This window comes from Notolabrus celidotus, chromosome 13, assembly GCF_009762535.1.
Source record: "Notolabrus celidotus isolate fNotCel1 chromosome 13, fNotCel1.pri, whole genome shotgun sequence".
Taxonomy (NCBI): Eukaryota; Metazoa; Chordata; class Actinopteri; order Labriformes; family Labridae; genus Notolabrus; species Notolabrus celidotus.
In genome coordinates this window covers 25,607,555-25,633,025 of record NC_048284.1, presented here as the reverse complement: position 1 = coordinate 25,633,025, position 25,471 = coordinate 25,607,555, and the positions used below count along the sequence as shown (strand labels likewise).

General features: G+C 39.4%; 1 protein-coding gene across 1 annotated transcript in view; it reads right to left on the bottom strand.

The window, feature by feature from the left end:
- Nucleotides 1-25,471, bottom strand: part of LOC117824170 (neurexin-3b) — a 258,052-nt gene that overhangs the window by 218,968 nt on the left and 13,613 nt on the right. The window contains exons 3-4 of the mRNA XM_034699575.1: nucleotides 16,196-16,634; nucleotides 10,460-10,843 (exon numbers count right to left, since the gene is read on the bottom strand). Coding sequence (XP_034555466.1) covers nucleotides 10,460-10,843; nucleotides 16,196-16,634 — 823 coding nt within the window. The remainder of the gene's footprint in view (nucleotides 1-10,459; nucleotides 10,844-16,195; nucleotides 16,635-25,471) is intronic.

Genomic DNA, 25,471 nt, shown 5'->3' with positions numbered 1-25,471 from the left:
TGTCATTACATCTCACTCAGTGACAATGGCTCTCCAAATGCCAACAGTTAAGCAGAGAGAAAAAGAAAAAACAATGACAAGTGAGTGACTACACGCCATGCTCTCAGACAGCTACATGTTTATCAGCCACAAAGTGATGTTCTTTCATTCAAACCAAATTGTAAACACCAAGACGGGAGCTTTATACTGAACACAATCAAGTCGCCTGCCAAACAGAAGTATGACCTTGAGGATGGAGATGCAACACTTTCCTTTTACAATCATAAAGACACTCCAGGCTCTTAAACCCAATCTTGAAACCCTTCATACGCCCAGTCAGGTCAACACCAGATGGATGATATCTGTTTAATGCCACAGCAAAGCTAAACCCTGAGTACATGTTCTGCAAATAAACTATGTTTACACTGCATTACTGCCCTTCATCTCACATTCACACTATGCTATGTCACCAAGCATTTATAATGCTAACCAGTGTTAAAAAGATGTGTTTATGGTCAGAGATTAGCTTTTTGCAGCTAACATGATTTAATTAAAGGTTAATTTGTCTGTTATTACCACAGGGGTTAACTAGACTATGATTGGAACTCCTAAACATTAGGTTTGCCAGCTCACCTAATTAGTTATGTAATTTATATGGATGCAACACTACCTCCAAACATAGTTGAAAATCGCATAAGAGACACTTTAAATCAGTGAGAAGACAAAATAATTGCAATATTCTTTTTTTTGTCTGCACAGGGCGCTGTTTGCCTTTAATGTCATCACATCTCTTACATCGGTAGCTGAATAGATGCATACAAACGTGGTGGAAGCTGGTGAAAGTCATGCCGACAATTAATAACCACAACCTGACCAGCCTGCCAAAGCATATTTGCGGACCACATTAGCATGATTACAAGTCTGTCGATTGATAAACTACTGAATTATCTCTCCCTCTCTCTACTTTGATACCTTTGTGTTGTAAGTATCGTCTCCACACCTGCTCTGTAAGTAACAGAGCAAGAACTCAGAGCTTTGACAAAACTAGACAACAAAAAAGGTTATATCTCTTCAGGGGGATCTAAAATATCTAACATTGTTATTGTTGATTATTCTTTAAGCTGCTTTCATTGCTCCTGAAATGATACTATAGCGTAAGTACCAACACTTGTTATCCAAAGGGGAGATGAAATAACCTAGGTATAAAGGAGTATAAAAAGGAGAATTAAAGTATCTCAAATAACGGTTTTATTAGGCTACCTTCTCTCTAGAGCTCGAGAAACCAAGGTTACTTACACCTTTTAATAATCGTGAAAAAAATTACATTGCAAAACCAACATTTCCAATATGGCTACCAAGATTTTTTGGATTAATTAGGCCTCTTCAGAAACAGACTGGTGACATCACTAAGACTATGTTTATGTTTTATGATTGAACCACATCATACTGTATCATTTGGTATTGCACCGCATGGTACTATATGGTATTGTATCATACTATATTGCATCATATACCATATCCTATCCTGTTGTATTGTATTGTATTGTATAATAATGTATCTTATCACATTGTATCGCATCGTATCATATTCCATACCGCATTGTATATTATTACGAAGCAACAGATTTTATGGTATTGTAACATATATTGTATTGTACCGCATTATATCATATGGCATAAGATGTTATCATACCGCCTTGTATTGTAGTCCGTAAGTACCTAGTCCTACCTAAATATGACATGGACCTACAGTAGCAAACATAAACCTAGAGATAGGTCAAAGATACTATAAGACCAGTATGGATTTGTTTTTTAATGAGATGTTTTCATGTGAACAGAATGTCAGATCCAAGTATGCATGTGTGAATAGAAATAATGCAACATTGTATCAGCATTTTCATAGATTACTGCAGCTTGGTCGAGCATTTCTTTATGTATTTCTTTATGTTCAATTAAGCTTCCACATTTAAACTGTTGCTGTTTTGAGTGCACAGTATAGATGGCAATGTGAGCTTGCAAATGCAATTCACTGAGTAAGGTCAATCCACAAGAAACTAGAAGCACATATACTCAAGTTTAGTTTGACATGTATAGAATCATAATCATTTGTGGCCGTAATTGGTACCTGACCTTAAGAAATCATTCTCACAAAGGCTGTCGCACAGCTCTGCAGCTATTGTGGTTATAGGACTCAAAGTTAAAGGCAGGCTTTCAGCGAAGAACAATTGTGCCCCCTCCCACTGTGGGTTGAAAAGGCATATAGACAAGCATTTAAATTATGCCACTCAAGCACTGTTGGAAGTGGCTTTTATTATACCTGAGGAATAGGTGTCTGAATACTGATGGAAGTGGAAAATACTTGAGAAACATATTTTATAAGTTATGGAATTGGGTACGGAGGAGGTGCAGGAGAAAGAAAATGTTTTTCAGGCTTCCTGTCATGTCGCAGTGCTTTTTACTACATTGTCAAGAAATGAACATTTGTGAATTAGACAATGAAATCTAATTATGGAAGCAAATCTTTAAAGTTCGGTGTACACTCGGCATGCAAATGAAAGATGTAAGAAGTACCTGTCACAGCTTGCTGCAGTGGTGCAGTGCTGCTAATGCTGTGGTGAAGTTGTTAGTTTGTATGATTCAAAAGATAATTAGTACATCATCTACAAAGTAACAGACTGTCTTGAATTTTGGTCGCTTTATGGCACAACAGGGATTAGATGACATTGATGGTTGCTACTTCAACTCATGATTAAACCATAAAATCCACGAGACAACCTATCATTTGACTGCCACTATGAATGAGCAGGTAATTGCATGCTGTTTGTGTGTTCTTTTGTTTCCATCTTTGTGTTAACAGATACAGTATAATTGCTGTATTTTGAGGCATGTATGATTGTAAGGCAGACATGAAATGATACAAGGGGAACACTAGATTAAATGGTAACATAAAGAGATTGATCAGTTCCTCTGTTTGAACATTAATGAGACAAAAAATTCTAATTATTTACAGTTTTATGCCTAAAACAAGCTGTAAATGAATCAAGTTTAAGTCCTGTGATGACAGCAGTAAAAACATGACAAAACAGGAAGTCAGCACTTTAATGAGTGATATCAGCACTGATCTGTGGTTGACACTCTTCCAGCCATCAGCTCAGGCCCACAGCCATCACTACTCCTCTCCCGTGACAGTAGGGAAAACACAAGCACTTACTGTATTTGGGCGGTGGCATCTTGTCAGGGAAAATGCAATATGCATTAGACACAATCCAATCTGTCTCCAGTGGATTGGTGTGTTAGCGTGTGTGTGTTGGTGTGTGGTTGTGTGGGCGTGTGTGGTTGTGTTGGCGTATGTGTTCCTGTCTGCATGTGGATGCAGCAGAAAGACAGAAAGAGGAGAGTCTCAGTGGGACGGCTCGATGCTGGGCTGGCACACCGTCAGACAAACACACTTCATTACAGGCCTATTTACCTGATTAACTGGGCTACTTTATCAGCCGCACAGCACTCTGCAACGCACAACTGTCTGCTCGGCTCCCCTCCCACACCCACACAAATACATTTTACAAACACGACTTTCCGGCTGACTGTCTGACTGACTTACTAGCATGCTGAATCTAGGCAGCGTGCATGAATTCCTGTCTCTCCGCAGAGTCACCAGTAAGCATGAAATACAACTCCCTGAAGATTTGATTTCATGTCACCTCTTGCAAGTTAGACCCAAATCGGACCTGAGTAATCTGTTGCATTTGATTCTTCCTTTTGGGGAATAACATTTGGGTAACCTTTTAATGTAATGAAAACGGAACAATCAAACAGGAATAAAGCCTGGAGCTGCCTACCAAAGACTAGAGAGGACATCTTGAAAGATTATCATTACAGGAGGGTAATGATTTCCTTTCTCTTTGCTTTCTGTGGATCTGACTCTAGGCTATTTGAGAAGAAAATCATTTGCCAGCATCACTTTTTAAAGAACTACACTGAACTGAACCTGTACGCCTGATTCAACCCAATTAAACGCATCCCACAGAGGTGGGGAGCTGAGTTACAAAAATAACCTTTCACACATTAGGGGATGATTAAAACTGGCACTTAAGCAGCAGAAAACTAAAAGAGGATGCATTAAATAACAAACCTACATGTCAATTCAATTCATTCTGAGGGCAGCAGTGTGTGAAGGCAAACATTTACCCTCAAACCATGTTAATTCATGTGCAGAGTGTAGTATTTCAAGCTGACAGTGTCCCTTTTCTCTCCACCATGTGTGCCTGCCGGGGCCGCACCAAGCCAAGCGGCTCTATTTGAATTCAGATCACAGGCAGATGGGTTTTTGGCAGTACTACGCTCCCGGTCACAACCCAGACGAGAGGGGTCTATCAGGGCCAGGGACCCGGTATCATACACCTGCATGAGGCATTGGCACTGGCAGGCTAATACGCATACACAAACACAAACACACATTCACACAAACTCAAGTTGGCAGGAATTGAAATAGGCTTTCTTAATCATGTGGATGGATGCAGACATATACAGGGTGCAGACAGAGAAGCATATGGTCCTACAGACAACCGCATGATGATATTCAATGCTTTTTATACATCAAGTTGAGTGAGTGCATAAATCCATAATACACACGCACAGACACACACACACACACACACAGACACACACACACACACACACACACACACACACACACACACACACACACACACACACACACACACACACACACACACACACACACACACACAAAGTGGTTGGCTCCCATGCTGACACTACATCTGTTTGTGTGATACCACGGCAGACCTATGATCACAGGTGCTATCGTGGCTCATGGGCTGGGTTAAAGAAGACATGCCAAACAGAATGGGTGTGTGTGTGTGTGCGTGTGTGCGTGTACGTGTGTGTGTGTGTGTGTGGGGGGGTGTGGGTGTGCATGAGTGTGCGTCAGAAAGACAGAAACAGAGAGAGGAGGAGCAGAGTAAAGAATGACATGCAGAAAGTAAAAGAAAGTGAGGGATTTCAGGACAGGGAATGTAAAAGGAGACACAATAAGAGATAAAAACAGACACACGAGAGATAAGAGACAAAATCGTCTGTATCCTAAATCAGGCACGTTAGATAACAGAGCAGACGGGAGCACTGTTGTCTGTTAGTTGTCGCCGGGTACGATCTTTGATCTCCTCAAACAGTCTAAAATATCTGTCAGGTTGTATTTTCGTTCTGGTAAATAGAGCAAGAAATTTGCTGCTTTTCACTCCCAGAGGAAGAGAGGAAATTACAGCGCGTAATGTGATGCGCTCAATACAAATATGATGAAATCATCAAGAGACTTTCATTTTCTGATAATTCTATCATTTAGGTTTCAAAATATCATTAGTGGAAAATGTGCTGAAAGTACTTCCATGCAGCCTGGGTTTTCTCAAAACAAACAACACTGAGGAGGAGTTTTTAACTGTTAGACCCCTGACACCAAAGAAGCATTATTTCATGAAGCAACATGTGCTCAAGGAAACCTCTAAAGGCAATACCACTTAAAACCGCCTCAATAGGGTTTAGCTGTAAATTCTTATTCTGTTGTGCAGCAAACAAGAAGGGCTGAATTATAATATGCTGCTCCATGAGTAAAATGTCAGAGTGATGAGATTGCTTTCTGATGATACAAAAAACATGTAAAAACTACAACTTCTTACCAGTAAATGATATGTGCATAGCATCAGCACTCATTTTAGTGTAGGGTGTATGCATGGTGGCTCTGAGGGTTAACTGCACAAACTATTATAGATGAAAAATACATTTCATAGATGTCAAAATAATTTTAGAAAACATCAAAATATTTCTTCAGAAGGCCAAATAATTTCAAAAAGGTAAAAATATTAACATTTTATTTTGAAATATTTGTACCCATTTTGAAAATGTTGTGTTTTATGAATTCTTTTCACATTGGTGTGAATGTTGTTTTGCGTTTTTTTAAATTTGTAAAAAAAAATCTGCATTTCTTGAGAATTGTTTGGGTTTCATTTTGTGTTTGGTTGCATATTTAGTGTTAAGTCTTTATTTTATTTTTTTGTTGTTATGCAATTTTTATGCAGCTGCATTTTTCGGCCACTAAATTCCTTGCTTTGCTTTTCAGCAAAAAAACAAGGAAAGTGAAATTATGAACACATTAAAGAAAAAGAAAATCAAGTTTAAAAAGCGAAAGGTTTTTGATATGGACGCAGCAGGTGATCAAAGGAAGGAAGGAAATAAAAGACAAAACTACACAATGTATGTGTCTTTACAAGACAGCAATAAAAGGCTTTAGCAAAGATTTTACTATCTGAGGTTACAACTCCAAATCCTGCTAGGAGTCTCATACTAATTTATCATTTTCATATCATTCTATCAAATATTACTGTTGTACCATATGTCAGTCTGAATTCTTTATAAAGGCTTTTCTACAAAGCAAAAATGTAACATCCTGAAGCTGGTCACACACTTAAAGATTTTACAAATCTGAACTGATTTTGAAAATGTGGGAGAGCCCTCAAGAGATGGACAAATGACAGCTTTAACAGTTCCGTCATTATTGTGCGTAGTGTGCAACAACAAGTCTAACCCACCACATATTAACAGATTCCATACAAAAATATCTTGCAGTCAAACGTGACTTTAGAGTAAACCAACAAGGCATACTATAGGAGCTAACTGGTACATCCTCTGTGGTCGCAATTAATGTACAACTCCTCTCCTTGTCAGTTTGGCTGTCCATGTAACTTTCTGCTTATTGTTTACACTGTCCCCATGTCTGTTTGTTGTGTTTCTGTCTTCAGTCAGTGGGCTTCCTTATAGGCTATTGTTGTGTTCTGTTCAGTTAATTTAACTCCAATTGTTTCATCTGACACCTACCCTGCAGAAGCTGTTTCAGGCATGAAAAAAGAAAATATACTAATCACCAAATTTAAGTTGATGGTGTTGTTTGTTTGTTTTGTAGCTCACATAGAGACATCAGTGTTGAATTTAGTCCATACCCAGCTAAAACCTCCTCACAGGAGCTTTAATACAATGCATTTGGAGCACAAGACATCCATCTGCCTTCAAATCTATGGCATAACATTTGGGTATGATGAGTCAAAACGTCTATGATTGTGTCAAATGGCAACTGAAAAATATCTGATTCTAAAGGAAATTTAGAGTTTGTAGCACAATAGTTATAGTGGTGTGCAATCGATTGTATAAATTATCCCAAATGAAATAGCCACTGAGTGTATACTACAGAGAGAGGGCTGTTTTGGCTCGTTCAAGAGCTTTACCGATTTTCTGATGTTCAAACACATCAAACGGTCCCAGTGCTTTCCAGGGAAACCTGTTTGAAATAAATGTCACCAAAAAAAGGTGTTGACTGATCTCAAAAAACATGTTTTGAACAAAGACTAAAAACGCTATTTTACATTCCAGCACCAAGTCAGCAGCAAAGGCCAATCATTTAAATGTAAATGCATAACCTTTGTTGCTCTCCCCGGGAGAGCGCTGATTTCTATCATTCCACCCCTTGTCTCATCATACCCACACAAATCTCTGTTGTACCATATAGCATGCTCGAGATCAATAGCAAGCGCAATGTGTGAATACATCTCAGGGCTTGTTTGATATGTCACTGGGGAGCTCCAGGGGCTGCTGAAAAGCACAGAGGAGGAAGAAAACACACTCCTCTACCAGCACCACTAATAATATGCCATTTGTACCAAAGTGTTGCACATTCATTCTGAAAAACGAAAATACAATTCGTCCTCTAAAGCCCAGAATCTCAAATCAAAGTCGTTCCTTCATTTTGAGTGTTTCTGTTTTTGTAGGAGTCGTGGATAAGCTTCAAAGATATTTTACTCCAAACTGTAATATGAGTCATCATTAAAAAAAATCAGAGCTAATGAAAGCAGACTCAATTGTAAATTCAGTTTTCCCCCATGCAGACCTTGTGCTATTTGTAGTTGCTGCTGTCGTCCTGGTTTTTCTCAGACTGTGACATGCTGAGCGCCCGAGGGTGAAAAATTAAGAATGAGGGGAATGAGTTGGACGGAGCACTTCAGATGAGCTCTCGATCTTAGGTAAAGGTGGAGACGGTGAGAGTCGCTGCTGAAATAAAGCAGAGAAAAGGTACTCGTGCTGACTTCATGGTGTCAGAGAAGAGTTAGCTCCAAATCAAAGCACTCAATTTACTCCTCGGTCTTCTTTCCGACCCTTTTACCTGCACTCACACTTTGAGCATAGTGAGAGAAAAAAAATAAAAAGACTGCTGACACAAGCCGCCCGAGATGAGGTTCCTCCGCAGGGTGGCTGGCCTTACTCTATGAGAGAAAGTGAGCAGTTCAGCAAACTGAGAGCACTCCGGTATCGAGCTGGGTTTTTTTTGTTTCTTTTTTTTCACTGACTGTGAAGCTCCGAATGTGGCGGTTCAGGCTGTCCAGGTAGGACCACAGAGGAAATACAGTCAGACAAGAGGGATTCATGGGAGTCCAGGAAGAGGAAGTGGAAGTGGGGAAGGGGAGAGTCCACAAAAAGACCCTGAACTTGATAAGTGTGTGATTAAGGCAGAGAATGAAAATTATAATTAAAAAAAAATAATAATAATGATATAGAGTATGGTAATAAAAATATGCCTTCTAAGTACTGTGAAGTTTATCAAACCCACTCTCTCATCTCATCTGTCTGTCTGTGTGTCTTCTTATCCACCCAGCTATTAACTAAGTCTCTGAAAACATTTGTACATTAACTTAATTTTTAATGAATAACCTGCATTTTATATTGTTTTTGATCCATAACACTGTTGGAGTGTTTCTAAACCTCCCTAACTTAAAGCAACATAGTTCCAAAACACTGAACTGCCCAGGAGGACTTAAATGAACCGAGATCCTAGAATCCAGAATATCAGCACATCTGAAAACACCTGGAGTCTCACTGTGTAGAGTGAAAATCTACTGCTGAACAGACTGGAGCTTTGTTCTGCAGCTCCAGACCTGGAGGGCAGACCTGCAGCCTTTCAGGTTAGCGACCAGCAGCAAGAACTGTCATGGAGCGCAGAGATACGAACGTTCAGACACAAATGTGTGGGAGGAGGCGAGAGGACAGAAGATGAAGCAGGGGAGGGTGAAGGGGCAGGCTGAAAGTGAATGCATGGTGCTATATGGCTTTTCTTGTAAGGGGCTCAGTGGGGCACATTAGCTCAGTTGGAGAGTTTCTTAGCCAGAACAGTGCTGCCTTCACACAGCTGCTGTTTCCCTCCCTTTGGGTGCAGATACAACATCATGAGAGATACTAAAATGGATGAAACAGTCTGGTGAAGACGAGGTTAACTCGCTAAGACAGGCTCGGCTTCGTAACTCCACTCCCAGTGGAAGTTTTTCTCTTCAACAACATGACAGAACATGTACTCTACATCAATGCAATGTAAAGTTAACTTTCCTTTTATTATGTATGACTGTGCAGTTTGAACTTCTGCAGTCTATTTGATCTGTTTCAAGAAGAGCTATTTTATGATTCATCTCTTAATGTTTCATGGTATATAAACAACATAAGAAGGACATATTTCAGTCATGCATAATACATCTTAAATAGAAGGTACATTTTGATCCTTATCCTCTTTTGGGTTTCTTTAATCATTAACATCACATAATCATCACGCCCGCCTCCTACAGTCTTGCTTCTTCCTCGTTAATTCAACCTACACTCCAGATAATCATTATTCCTCCTACAAGTACGCTTCTTCACACACCTCAAGTCCTTGCTGAAGTGCTTAAAAGGACCCCAAAAATCTCTGCAAAATAGTGAAAAACTGAGGACAATCCGAACAATAGTGCGATAACATGCACTCCCCCGGCTCGAAGTGTCCCTATCTCCACTGTCTCATAAAAACTTAATGCGTCCAAGCTCTTAAAACCCAGACGAGGAGAAGCCCATTTCACCAGCAGAGAGAAGTTCAATTTCACTGCAGAACCTTCCCTAGCAAGAAAAAAGTGGCTTTGCTTCTCCAAAGCCACTTGGCAGAAAAGTGAAATCCTATTAAATCTTTCAGCAAAGCTTCCATAAATATTGAGAGGGAAGTGTCCCAGCTCACACTTGTGCCTGTCTAAAACACAGAGAACTGTCCAGTGTCTTGGAAAAGCTTTTGTTGGCAGAAGGTGGACGTCGAGGGAAACTTTACAACCACAATTAGAGATTTTTTCAACTTTGTTTGAATATTTCATAACCATTATTAACATTGTGCCTTTTGCAGCCCAACACACAAACACTTTTGCGGAAAGTAACACAGCTCTATTCCATAAGCACCTTTCCAAATCCATTTTACAGCACGTAAAAGGAGCACTGCAGCAGCTGTGCCCTCTTTAAAAAGTCCTTTACAAACAAATCAATAAGCCTTCTGACAAACCCAATAAGATTTAAAATCATCACTACAAGAGAGAGCACACTCACCACATAAAGAGGAATGACTGGAAAGAAAGCCTACCTCTCTCACAGGTACTATCCCAGAAACCAGTGCCCGTGCAGTCACACACAAAGCGGTTCCATCCCTCCTTACAGGCGCCGTTGTTTTTGCAGGGGCTACTGTCACACTGCTTCCCCGTCACCTTACTGCAAGAGGACTTGACGCCTGTTGAATTCTGGGACTGAGAAAGCTGCCGGATGTCCTTGCTGCGTCCATCGATGAACAGATCCCGCACGCAGCCCACGTAGCCGTAGTTGAGCATGGCAGTCCAGAGCTCAGTGGGGAGAACAAGGCCTGCCCGGTTGTCAGGCAGACCACCCAGATAAAGGTCCCCCTCCAGGTCCAAGATCTCGTTTTCCCCGCTGGCTGTGAAAGGAGTCCGGCGGCTGTTTACTGAGATGATGCCTAGAGAAAAAAAAAGATTATTAAATATGAGCCAGACACAACATTGGTCAAGATATAATCACATCTAATTCTGTCATAGTGTATAAAACTGACAGAGATAACATCACTTTTTTTAAATACTGGCTTTGTTCTACTACACTAATGGTCTGTTTTATTTCACTAGATGTCAGAAAATTGATAAATTCCTTGAACAACAGGATCTCTCCTGAAACAAGTGACATTTAGTGACCTCAATTTGCAATATTGTCCACTTTTAGAAAAATAATATTTTAAGACAGAACAGACTGACAGATGTTTTCTGGTGATGAAAAAGAACTGACAGAGGTTAGAGTGACAGGTTCGTCTTGGTAATTTTGTAAGCAGGGCGCTCCAGCAAAGCATTGTTGTGGCTGACAGAAGCAAGTTTGCAAAAGAGGTGGACAAAAACTGAACGGCATGTCTATGCCTGAGCTGAGATGTGACTTGAGTAGGTGGAGGTGCAAACAGGCGTATTTGGCAGCCAAAATTGCACTGATCACCAAAAGTGTGACGCTCTCTCCGGCGGATACTCCTTTGAGTCACAAAATTACAGAATAACAGGACAAGGGGGGAAAATATCAGTCAAGCTTGGAACCAACATAGTAACTATTCCACTGGCAGAGAGTCTGTGAGTGATCTACACCAGCGCCAAGAGCCCAAACACCACACAGTACATATATTTACAAGGTTTACTACATTACACATTTTTTTGCATGCTATCATTTTACACAGCCATAGATTCCAGTGTTTTTGTAGCTCTTTGTAAGGCTGAAATGGACTGATACAAATGTACTGTAATTCTGACCTGACATAATTTATGGATTTAAAAACAGTCCAATAATTAGCAAATCAACCTTACCTTTCGGGTATATGCAATAACAACAGAACAATAATAAAATATACTGAAAAAGAGACCTTGGTCTCAGTGGGTCCTCCCTGCTAACATAAAGGATAAATAAAAATATAATATTATATTACAATTATATTATATTATATTATATTATATTATATTATATTATATTATATTATATTATATTATATTATATTATACTATGAAACAGCACAATTGAATGTTGTCATTAGTACTGGTGTTGAAAAGGACCCTTTAATTTATATCCAAAGTAGTTATACAAACCTCAGACACTACATTAGTTGTTGTGTGATGTCAGCAAAACTCTGCCAACAGTTGTTTAGTACATTTTATTCCACATGTTCTGCATACCTATTGGACTAAACGGTGTACTTCATTTATATTTTCACCTTATCAAGTGATGAAAACATGTTATGGTAAGATTTACAAATAAACTGAAATTAAGTACTACAAAATCTGGGGTATTACTTTTGGGCGACTTCCAGGGAGTGAAAAGGTTTAACTGTCTCGCTTAGTGAAGTAATTTTCCATGCAATTGCAGCTCTTTCTGAACCCATCTGTTTCTACCACCCTGATAGCTACCAGTTTGGTAGTTGACCTCAACTTAGTTACTTTGATAGTTGTGAGAAACAGTTGTGCGTGGAAACTGGCCGGTTACTGGTTTTAAGATTTTCTTTTTTTGCAGTTTGAAAAGTCACGTTTTCAAAACTACTGTAACATTTTACATCATACTGTTCCGACAGCATGAGCAGAGCTGTGTGGTGATATGTATTAGTCTGCCATCCATGGTTAGCTTGTTTGCTACGTAAGTCAGTTTAGCTATTTGTAAAGCTGTTCCCAAGGAAAAGTTAGCTCTATAAGCAGCATGCGAGTACACAGAGAAACCACTGCACGTTTTTCAGGACACTCGGGGCCTGATTCACTAAAGGATAGCACAGCTTTCAAACCAGCTAAACCTGTGCAAATGAACCAAAAAGACATGCAGAGAAAATAGAGTCTTTGTTCACCACTGTTGTTTGCATACAGTTAATTGAGCTATTAGCATTAATTTGGAGAAAACTGGCACACTGTATTCAAATGAGCCTCATTGCAAATAACACCTAATTCACTAACACTTGGCACTAACAGCTCTGCGAAGTTAGAGTGTAATATTCATGTCTGCTGAGAGCACTGCAGGATTCATAAGCGTTGTTACCCTCAAACTTATCAATGATCAACAAATCACTGGTGTATAGGACACAGCCCACTTTGCAGATGAGAAAAGGTATGAAAAGTGCGCCTTCTACAACAAATTTAACGGTAATTGACATGTCAGGTTTTATAAAAAAAATTAGTATTTTTTTCACTGAAGTGCCACTGCAGGAAAATAATATATATATATATATATATATATAAGAACTGCCTAACTAATGATTTTGCCTTTTATTACAAAGAGTTCTTCATGGGGTTGAACTTTTTTGTCAAAGTTTTTCTGTTTTTATAATACAACCATTTTCTCTTCTGGCTCTATTTAACCTCCACCTGAGGCTCTCTGTCAGCCCTAAATGAGGACAAGTAGTGGAGGGGAAGAGATGAGAAGATCACTCTTGACACAAAAAGGCATAGTACGTGCTCTCATATTTTACTTGTTATATTCACCTTGAAGTCTGACAGAGAGATTCTGGCTGAAGTTCTTTGAGGATAAGGAATTTAATTCACTTGCAACTCTTATTAACATTTCACTCAAGCCACAAGTGTGATTATGCCTGCTGTTAACCATCCCTCAGTCTGGTATCCATATATCTGTCTCATTCCTCTTTTTGCCTGTGAAAATCCTACTTTCAGCTCTGCTATCGCACTGGGGGCCGCGCCGGTGATTAATCAAAGCAGCACGCTCTGACACACGGCTAAATTGGCTGCTCTAACCTGATATATAACACAGGCTGGAGCAGCGACTAACACAGCCCAGTCCTCTGGAGGATCACACCTAATGCGGAGATTGTGTTGGGTTTAGAGCTGGAGGCAACATAAGTTTTCAACCCTTTCCTCTAATATGATCTTCTTCTAATACTTTCTGTGTATTCAGCCATGTTTTCAGGTCAGAAGACATACAGATGGGAGGAAGCAGAGGGGAAATGGACTTTGCAGCTATCTGGAGAGAAGTGTGGCTTTATCTTGGCAATAAATCACGGCTGAAATTAATATAAAGAGGAAGTTGGGGTTGTGACGCTGGAAATAAACACCAGCATGGCTACAACTTTCATACTTGCAGCTAGTGCAGCTGAGATCAGAGAAATACCTACATAATTTTAGAGCTACTGTAAGTGTAATTATCAAAGATCTTTCTTCTTAATTTAAAATTACATTAGTTTGAGCATCCAGGTCTTAGAGGCCAGTGCAAAGAACAAGTGCATGAAGGTGAAAGTCCTTGGAAACAAAACTAAAAAAAACTCTAAAAATGTAAGGACAATAAGTTTGCAATAGTTCACTTTGTCAACTATTACAGGCACATTTTTGTGAGATCAGACTATGTTCAGACTGTGATTGCTCAATGACTTACATAAAAATGTAACACCTTGCCTAGGCCAGGGATGTTCTGAAGTGACAAATGTTCAAGTCGGAAATGTGAATTCTGACTAACCTGCTTGTGTAAAGGCAAGAAAACATTGAGAAAACAGTGAAAATTTAGTTCAATTTACTTAACATGGCTTAACACAGGAGCCTGTGTGGATAATGTTGAATTGGTTTGCTAACTGTGGCTAACACTAGAAGAGCTAGCACCACCAGCCTTTAGTCCTCCTCCTTGCAGGTTAAAGTTCACAAGGCTGTGCCGGTTATTGCTCCGGACGAGTGGTCGTAAGCCAGTTTAACCATACACAGCCTACACACAACTACATCTCCATGTCATAGATCAAGACAGCCAAAACATGCTGCTCTGCAAGATGCCATCTGTTATGTGGACTTGTTTACATCTAAGAAGTAGAGCTTTATAGCCTTATGGTTGAGACCTTTAATCCGGCTACAGCTCAGGCAAATGGTGGGTGGAGGTGGTAGAGCTTAGACACAATGGTTCAGCTGGTCAACCTATAAAAGTCTTCAAAATTAGATGATGTTGTATTTTGGTTGCTAAATGTCCTCTGTCTTACATCATGTTATTTATAGTATTCAATATGATCTAAAAGAACATCTCAAATATACTCTTGATTATTTGTTTATTTTCCTCTAGTCTAGTGGCTTCTACATTTTCTTTTTCTGTTTGGTATTGTTGACAAAAATTACTTCCAGTGGGGTGTTGGTTTGGCTCAGTTGGTGCAGCAGGCACCCCGTGTACAGAAAATATAGTCCATATAAGTGCTGGTCGCAGGATTGATTACCGGTCGAGATTTGGTGGATCTCATATCCCTCTCCCTCCACACATTTCCTGTCTCATCTGAGACTGCAAAAAGCCCCCAAAGGAATCTTTAGAAAATACAAATCTTCCAGGTCAGGTTTTTAATATCAAAGAGTAAACTGCAGGAAGATTTGTTTATGACATTTTTGAGAGTACGTTTCAATTTCAGATAATAGGAAACAGAACCAAGTGTCTCCAGCTCTTCATGGCGATGAAATTATGTTTTGAGTTATAATGCCAGTGATGTGTATGCTGTTTCATGTTTTAGTTATTCACATTAGTGTGCTGTAATTTGCAACACTGGCTCCTCAAAGTGAAGCTGAGGTTAATGGAAAGTCATTGATTTTGCACATTAAGTGAAAGTACTAAATTATGGAGAAGTTGAAATTTATCTGTTGATGGCAGTCTGGGGATCACTAGAGTGACTGCGTTTCCTGCAGAGAGGACTTGAATAAATAATCGGTAACTAATTTTGTGACGATTTATCCAAAAACACACAGATGAAGCTACGAGATGAGCTGATCACTGCAGTCAGCTGAAAAGTGATTCTTCCTCAGAACACCATGAATGTCACAAAATGTTATTGTCACTCTGTCCATTAGTTGTGATATTCTAATAAAAGTGAATAAACTTAACTCAAACTAAGATACATTAAAGTTTCTAGATCAGTACTGCCAAAAGTCATAACTCTGCACTCCATGTTCTAAGATTTATTGTACTGAAGTTACCCCTCTTTCTCCCGTTTTCATTACCCTGTACTCTAGCAGTTTTTTATTTGCCCTGTCAGCTCTGCCGATAAATTCATATTCCGTAAAGCCTCTGGCAACAGATTTTTAATTGAGCCAGGAGCTCAGAGTCCTGATTGAAGCCTTTCTTCATTATGTGTTTGTGCTTGTGTTCGAAGACGAGGGTGAGGAATGAAAAACAGCAACATAACGAGACCCCGGCGCATTCCCAAAACACTGAGCTGATCACAGTTTACTTTTTAACTTCTGCAGCCCAGAACAGCCAGGTTTCACTGAAAATAAGTTTACAAAAGTGTGTTTCAGTTTTAGAATTAGCAAACTAAGTTGTTAACGCTCTCCATCATTACCTGAGCGTCCGTCCCTCTGGATGTCCACGTGGTGCCAGGCCCCGTCATTCACCTTAGCCTGAGTGGCCTTAACCTTGATGGTACCGGAACCCATGTCCAGCAGCAGGAACAGCCCTCCATCCAGCAGCTCCACAGCAAAGAAGTCCACCTTGTTGTTCTTTTGGCCCTTTGCATCCCGCCGGTCCTGAGCTTTGCCTTGGGTGAAGAGTATCAGGCCGTTTGGTTCAGATGTGCGGAAGTCGAAGGAGATGGAGCCCACGCGTTTGGTGTTCCATTTGGGCAAAGCCAGGAAGGAGTCCGGGGTCTCGAAGTTGATTGGGTCGAGGGTGGGAACATTCTCGCACTTGAAGACTACATCCCCTTGCAGTTTCATCTTGGGGTCCACGATGCGGGCGAGGCGGGACAGCTCCAAGCGGATATCGTTGTTTTTGTACACCACCTGGAGAAGACATAAAATGAATTAATATATGACTAGCAAATATATAAAGCCTTAAAATATGAGGATAATAGTCATGTCTTGGTGGTAATCATGTCTTCAAGTCCATTTGTATTTTTCACGACCATGAGATTGTTTTCAGAAGCAGCGATTGTTGAAAAATCTGTGTTTCCAAGTGAATGAAGCATACTTCATTTCAAACTGGAAAATCAGAGCATCATACCAAAGAAATACAACATATTAAAGATTCAAGGACAACTGGATCAATAAAACCAATATCTTCTGAGGTGTGCGGAGGCCCAATTTGTCTCTCAATTATTTTCCGTTTCAACTTCAATTTATCCAAGATGAAAAGGAGATTGTACACAAATCCATGACGGTCTTTTTTGTCTGATTGAACAGCCGCCAACTGAGCGGAGCATGAGAACTGATGGTTAAATTATGAGCAAGTGATTCCCTAGAATGTTCAGAAAGAGCAGTCTTCAAGAACGTGCCGTGAAACCCCCCACGGGAGCGTGTGTGATAGTGGCAGAATATACCCAATATTACACCAGTTTACCCACAATATATTTGCCTTAGCCTTCTAATCCACAGAAGAAGAAAGCAGGCCCACATTACAGTCAAATACAACAAAGTGCCACATAAAAGCAAAAGCAGAATATTGTCAATTGGAATTCATTGAGGCAGAAAATTAATGTTATTTCTGTCTATTTTTTCTTTTCTTGAGAGGAAGGAGAGGCAGGCTTTTTCTGGTATATAGGGCAGTGTGTGTGCAGGAAACAGTAACACTGTTAGAGGGAGCACAGCTGTCAGCAAACAGATTTTACTGCTGTTGGATTACCGATAATCCTGGAAGATTTGACAGTAAATCAACACAGGTGACCCAAGCTCGGAGGAGGACTGACGAGAGAGACAGAGAGAGAAAACCCGGGGAGAGAGAGAGTGAGAGACGGTCTGGTGGGAATAAGGGCAGCAGAGGAGAAGGAAACGACACGAAAAAGAAAATATGTCAGGAGGCAAATAGAGAGAGAAGGAGGGCGCGATGGAGAAGATTAAATGCTGTGAGGCCACTGGCTTTGAAAATATGCCTGTGTGTGTGCGTGTTTGCGTATTTGTGTGTGTGTGTGTGTGTGTGTGTGTGTGTGTGTGTGTGTGTGTGTGTGTGTGTGTGTGTGTGTGTGTGTGTGTGTGTGTGTGTGTACTGTACAAACAGTGATGTAGCTGTCAATGCGGTTAATGGCCCCCTTAAATCTCCTGAACATGACACACAACAAAATACTTACCACACACTTTGTCAAGCACTTAGTGTACAGTATTTCACCACACAATAGTAATGACGCTGATTTCATTCCCAATACCTTCTGCAGAGTGTACAACACTGAAAACATAGCCGGTCCTGGGCAGTCTGTGGCAACAACTAAAGATTGAAAATCTGTTGATATTTCTTTTGATTCATAGGTTGAGTGTTTGTTCTCTTGACATATCTGACAGCTGCTTTCTTGACATCCATGGAGGAACAGGGGGAGGTCGAGCAAACAGCCCAAACTGGCAGGAGTGAGCTCTAGCCCAACAAGCTTCTCACCCTGGCTCTACCTTCCCTTTTTCGTTCCAACATCTCTCTGCATTATCTCTTCTTTGTTTCGACACTTTTCTTTTTTGGTGTGTTGGTGTGGTGGGAGGTGAAAGCCAGCATGAAAGGGGGTGGATCCAGAACGCCTGAGCTAACTGTTAAGCCTCCCCCAAAGCTGTTGTGGGACTAACTTGACAAAACACTGGTGAAGGGAGGTGCCACTTGTTAACCCCAGTGATAAACTGCCCATCTATTCCCATCTATCTTCATGCTTGGGATTTGGAGGACATAAGGGGCCATGTGCCGAGTTATGTAACTTATGGGTAGAGCAGAAATATGGGGAATGAGACGTAGTGGAATAGGTTTCTACATTGTTGCTGATCCTTTTTGTTAGAGCATAAATACTGTTTAAGTTTAGTGTCAAGTGATGGAGCTGCAACTTGTTATTATGATAACCATTCTTTATGATTTGTTACATTTCAGCCTTAATTTACATTTATGGCATTTCATGGTCAAGAGCTTGGTTTCAGTATGCGACTTTCCAACTTCAGTAACTGGTTTTGATGAAGATTAATCATACAGTTGTGCTCATAAGTTTACATACCCTGGCAGAATTTAGGATTTCTTGGGTAGTTTCTGTTGTCATTTTGATATAAAAGAAGTAAACACAGTTGTTTGACAATAAATGGCTTCACCCAACCACTTACCTAGAGTGGAAAAAAAGTTTTTCTCTTATCATTCATATTCTCTGAAAAATGGCCAAAAGAATCACCAATTCTGCCAGGGTATCTGAACTTATGAGCACAACTGTATCTGATTTCCTGTTTATTCCTCAGATGCTCTCTCCCTTTGCTCTGCCTGTACTCTGTTATAAAGTTTCCTGATTGGTGGAATATATTTTGTTGTTTTTCTGTTTATTGTTTGATGTTAACTCTTTGCCTGGCCTGAAGGCTCAATGCATAAGGGGAGTGTGAGTCACTCCCTCTATAATTCTGCAGCTTTTTTTTTTGTGTGTGTGTGTGTGTGCTTTTTCATAGAAGTGGAAATGAAAGTTGCAATGTTTGGAGGCTTTATTTTCTGTGTAACAATATCAAACAGTCGCTCTGAGCAGCTGGTACAAACACTCAAATAAGAGCCATCTATTGGCTGATATAGCAGTTTGTCTTCTGGCATCACTTCTGGATGATTTGAGTGTGAAGATACAAAACAACAGGTGTAAAATTGAAATGACACTAAAACTGTCATGAAATATTAATGTAGCACTGCAAGTTCCCATTTCAAAGATATTATCAAAGGATTACATACATGTTATCAACTATCTTCACACTGTTCTACTTCTTATTTCAAGTGTTGTGCTATTACAAACTGAATAACAAGAGACAGCTGGATCACTACTTCAAAGTGAAACAACTCATTATATCGGTGCTGACACGTTTGATACAGAGTCAAAAACTGTGAACAAAAATAATGAGGATGAAGATGAGACAGTGACAAGCTAAAAGTATATCACTGGTAATAAAAACTTTTAATTGTCATTGATGCTTTTTCTTCTGATGTTGGCCTCAACACGCTACCAAGGCAATTTTGGTTTGATACTTGACATAAGAGCTGGGCGATATTGAAAAAGGTGTTATTACAATATTTTGAATGTCAGCCGATGTCGATAATTATCAAGATAAAAATCGAATCATTATTTCATTTAAATCTAAAGGCAGATTTTTGGTCCTGAGTGAAAGCTGAAGAAACCAGAGTTAGTAAGCTTGTATCTGGGATTTACTACTCTAAGCTTCTTGAATCCACCATTTTTGATGGTGCTAAGAGGAAGCAGGTATTTTGTGTATGATGATATTTTTGTGAAGTTGTAGTTTGTAGATTCTTATTTGTCTCAGGTTGAGATCATTTTCATTATTTGATTTAAATTTATAACAAAGATATATCAAATTGTATACTGTGTATCAGCATAGTAGAGTATTACTTTGAGTAGTGAACTCCTCTTTAAGATTACTAAGGGTTACGGGGTAGATTTTGTTTACCACAGTGCAGTGAAAGCATCATGTTTATTCAGTGTTCAGTTGTACTATGGTCGCAATGGACATTAAACATGTTCAAAATGCACAGCAAAAGTTGTATCCATGCTTCTCCTTTACCCACATCCTGAAAGTATATTTAATGAAGTGTATTAAGTTAATAATTAACGCAGAGTCAGCACAGTATTAGACTCACGACTCAGCTTTGAGCTAGTTAGAATATATAAGAAAGCATAAGTTTTGAACAACTCTAAATAGCCAGAGAAAATGCAGTTATGAGTGAAATGAATTGACAGTCCTGTGTGCCTGTCACCACAGACACAGTTAGAGGCAGTTGTTAAAGTGCAATACTTTTTATTCTAAACATACATATGTGTGTTCATTAAATGTGTATTTGAAGTCCAAGAAAATAAGCATATTCAAAGTGTGTAAAGAAAGAGTTTTTAGTTTCCTGACTTGATATTACCTTCAGCTGTGCCAGCAGTGTGTGAATATGATTCTTTAATACTGATGTATGCTTTAAATAGCGGCCTTTGCCATCAGTGTATGAATGTGGTGTTAATAGTTGAATTTGAGATGTCATGTACAAAGCGCTTTGAGTGGTCAGAGGACTAAGTGCTGTATAAATACAGTCCATTGACCATTAACTGCTGGATACAGTAGTCAGAGTTAGGTTACATCCAGAGTTTATCCATTAGCATGCCTAGCATACTCAAACTCAAAGGATGTTTCTTTGCCAATGTTAAAAAAATCAGTCTACTTCTACTTTTTTTAACGAGTCATCACTGCTTATATAAATCTTTTAACAAGAGAGCCAGACATTCTTCTAAAGCAGACTATGAAGGTTAGTCAACAGTCAGAGGTTATCCTTGTGCTTTCTTTGGAAGCTGTTTTGTGTTGTAGATTTAGTCTGCATCTACAGGCAAAAATACTGATCAGTTTCAGTCATATTTTAGTTATTTTTAACTATGACAGTTTTCATCAACAACATCTCTAAACATTTACTTTTAGTCAATGCGTCCTTATGTTTGTGTCATTACTTTTTGTAAAAACAATGTTCTCTCTTGAAACTCATTCAATCAGTAGATCATGAATTGGCACCAAGGTCATACCAAGTGTGCAACAGGGGCAGTTTGGGGTTAAGTGTCTTGCCCAAAGACACTTTGGTATGTGGACAGCAGGACCTGGGATCAAACCAAGCAGCAACCTCCCATCTTAAAATATGAGGCCAATAGCGAAGTGCTAAACACTGCAGTTCATTAAGCATCTGCTTGAGGCTGGCTGCAGAAACACCTGAAACCACATACACATCCAAGAAAGGTTTTGTTTGAATAGCTAATTTCTCCATCGGTACTGAATGTACTAGGGGGGATTTTTTTGTAGCTTGTGAGTTTTGAAGATATTCAATTTATGAGTTTTGCCTAAATAAGGGTATGGCTGACTTGACTGACAGGTGGGAACCCTGTAGGTGTTAACACAGAGGCTAAAGAGCCCGCCTCAGCTCCATGTTTCTGTGTCATACTTGATCGAAAGATGTAAGGTTGAGTCAGCATTTCAATATGGCAACTGCTGGTGATGGAGGACTACGTCCATTGACTGTACAGTCTAATCAAACAACCCGATCCTCCACTAGAGAGATGGCCACAGAGCCACAGCTGCCCTGTAACTAAAGCAGCATTATAAGGTTGTAGATACCCAACTAACTGTCAGGTGCAATGTAATGCCTAGATAATGATGCACACAATGAAAGAAAGAAACCAGGAGAAGGTATTTCACAGAAATGCTACAGCTGCCCTGAGCTCAAAAATCACCCAGCTTTAACCATCAAAACCAATGTCTCTTAAAAAACTGTGTTTTTATGTTTTCCTCTGGAGCCAAATACCTTGCCTTCTACTTTCAGCCAGCTCTTTGACAAGTCCTGCTCAACAGAACAAACTGAATTTTACATGAAAAGAGAAAAAGAGGGAAAAAAAGATGCTTTAATGTTTCTCATTTGCAGTATAGAATTTCTCAGCAGAGCTGTGATGGTCACTGAGCGCTTATTTAAATCAATCAAACGTGCTGAAGTTCCAAGGCAACGCGTCGCTGTCTTTGAGATGTGTTAAGTTGAAATTTCAAGAAATGGGAATAATCATTAATCTCTGTGATCCCTCACAACACAAGGTCTCCATCAAAGTTGGAACATGCTGCTATCCCTCTATAAAACACACAGTTTGTCTCCTCGACACCAGAAAACCTTGCTCTCTATCTTTGTTTTCATTACAAGAAAAAGTCTTCACTAACTCTCCCAGGCACGCTGATGTTATTCTGGGACAAACTAATCTCCAATCAGCCAGCCTCCGATCTGTTTTGGGATTATGATTATGTCTGTTCTGCTGCAGGTGGATCAATAACGTAATCAAAATTATGTTATAAAAGAGGAACTGACTACTGCCGCTATGTGGAGCTCATCTTTGCTTTTTTGTTATGGCCGTGCTTTGCTACGTTATCATGCGGCCTATCAACAGCCTTATGGGGCCCATTCATTACACACGCACACACACACACACACACACACACACGCACACAGGGGAGTGTAACGACTCCATAAAGCCCAGATCCTCCATCTCTGCTCCACGATGGTGTATTGATTGGGCCTGGTAAGGGTGAGGGAAGGGCAGGTGGGTGGAAGCGCAGTGTGTGTGCACACAAACACTCATACACACACGGTCTCCTCCCTAATCTACTTCAGATCAGTGCTCATGTCCTCTTGGCCCCGGCCACAGCTGCTGTCAGCTCATGATTTAGCCTCAGTGTTAATGAAGAAGCGGGGTAATTCCACTCAAGCGCAGTGAAGATACTCGCACACTTATACACACATGGACCCACACAGACCCAGACAAACACACACAAAGAAAAGGTGCACAGAAAGAAAGCTCTACTTTATCAAACATGTGAAAGTAAATTTTGTATGTGTTCATAAAGAAACACACATAAACATTCAGTTATTAGTAGGAGCAGATTAGCGTGACAGTGGGTACTTGCTATGCTTGAATAACTAACAAATCCAATAAAACAAGATAGATAAGTCAGCTATAATTATTAGGGATCAACAAGATGCTAACAACCATGTTACAGTAATTGGAAATTGACAGTGCACAAAAACTAAAGGGTTATTTCTTAATTCTGTCTGCTGCATCATCTGGTCATGCAACAGTTTTGTTTTTATAAAGCAAGTTTAAGAAAGTTTCCTGTAAAGACCAATGCCTCTAATTTGATAAAATGAAAGGTAATGGGGTTTATTTGTGTTGCTAACAATGTGAAATTGCAATTTAAAAAAAACTGCCTTTGTAGAAACAATCTCCTATTTAATCTTAATTTGTATCCGTCTTATTTTGGACTTTATTCTGCCAAAGACATTTGTATCCTCCAAGGTCTCTGGATTATACTGAGTCACCAGGATATTGTTAAAGAGAAAAAATAAGACCTATTTAAGGTAAGATAAGCCTTTATTGATCCCACCAGAGGGAATTTGCTTAGTGGAGCTGCAAAAACACAAAAATAAGCACATTCAAATAGGGGGTAGGAAAGATAAATTTGAAGTAAGTAGCTAATTAAATACAGAAAAAAGAAAGGAGGAACAGTTTGAAACTGTACAAGTGGGATTTAAAGACAATGTACATAAAGTGGTTTAATTAATAGTGGCTAATAAGCAAGTCTGGTGCTGATAGCGTTATTGTTAGAATAATATAAAACATGGTAATGTTGTGCTACTCAATGTTCTTCTGTATTAGTTTCATAATAGATGAGTATTTTATTTTGAAGGGCAAAATAAAATGTGGCATGTTATAAAAGCCCTTGTGAGAAGTTTTTAACTGGTTATGAAACAGACTGATATTAAGAGTGATGCCTCTTATAGTATCTTCTAGTATCTCTGCACAAGTCATTTCAATTAAAACAACACAATTAATAATCAATTAATTCAATTTTGTTATACTTGTATGTACTTTTGAACTTATAATCCACAGGACTGCAGAGACACATTATGTTTCATGATCAAACAGAGATTTATATGACATCATCATGATCATCAGTAGTGGTCCGTAATGACCTGCTAAGTCGCTCTCTACCGCTCGGAAACACAAGCTCTGATCCCACTCTCTCTTCCCCAAGTCTGCATCTCAGTTTATCTCCATATGTTGCATGTTAAACCAAAACACTCAATATCATAAGAAACTATAGACATGGGAAATGTAGGGTTTTTTTTAAATGAAGGGAGTACTGCCACACTTTCTTATACAGCTACATATCTTCAGCCATGTCACATGATGAACTCATCAAAGCAACACTTACATTACCCTGTCAGGCAAACACACAGGGTCATGTTCTATTCAATCAACTTGTTTATAACCAGCCTCAAATGTGTTGCATTTGTCGTTGTCCTTCTCTGCATCTACAGCACCACCTTTAGCGTCACCACATCATACATGCAACATTTGAACATTTAATATGAGGGCTTCATCTGGAGAGCAAGTTTGCGTCTGTCATTTCTCTCAGTCTGATTTCTCTAAGTGTTAACATATGCAGGTGTGACAAGTGACAGAATTGTTGGGAAGTGTAAACTAAATATAGAAGTATAATGATTTTTCTCTGTAACTCATAGGTTGTCACTGAATTGGAACAGTTGAACACTGAACCAAACTGCAGATAGTAACATAAATAAAGGATGATTTCTTTGTGCACTGCAGATAAAAATGTAGGATTAGTTATCGTTTTTGATGCTCATCTAATACCAACAATCTCTGTCAAATGCTAAAATAATACAGTGTAGATATATGTGTGTCCCTTTTGTTGCTCTCATTTTCTTGAGAGGGCAAACAGCTGCAACTCTCCTGTATATCTGTTCAAATCAAATAGTTCAATGGTGACCAAGAACATTTTAAATTAATGTCACTCTCACTATTGTACTGGATTACATACTAGAGCCCTCTTAGTCTGTGTTAAAGAGGTGGATGCCGCTACTGTAATGTCAAACATTGGCTTAAAAACAATATTTTTGAAGCCTTGAAATGATGTTTTGGTGTCAAAGTGAACATATTCAGACAGGACGCTGGATACTAAAGAGGTCGAGTTCAGTGGAATGATTTACAAAGCTATCCTGATACACCTAACCATTGAAAATCCCACCCTTATGTCTTTAAGTAGGGCTGGGTGATAAATCGATTTTATTGATTACTAGGTATTTGGGGTTTAGGACAAAGGCT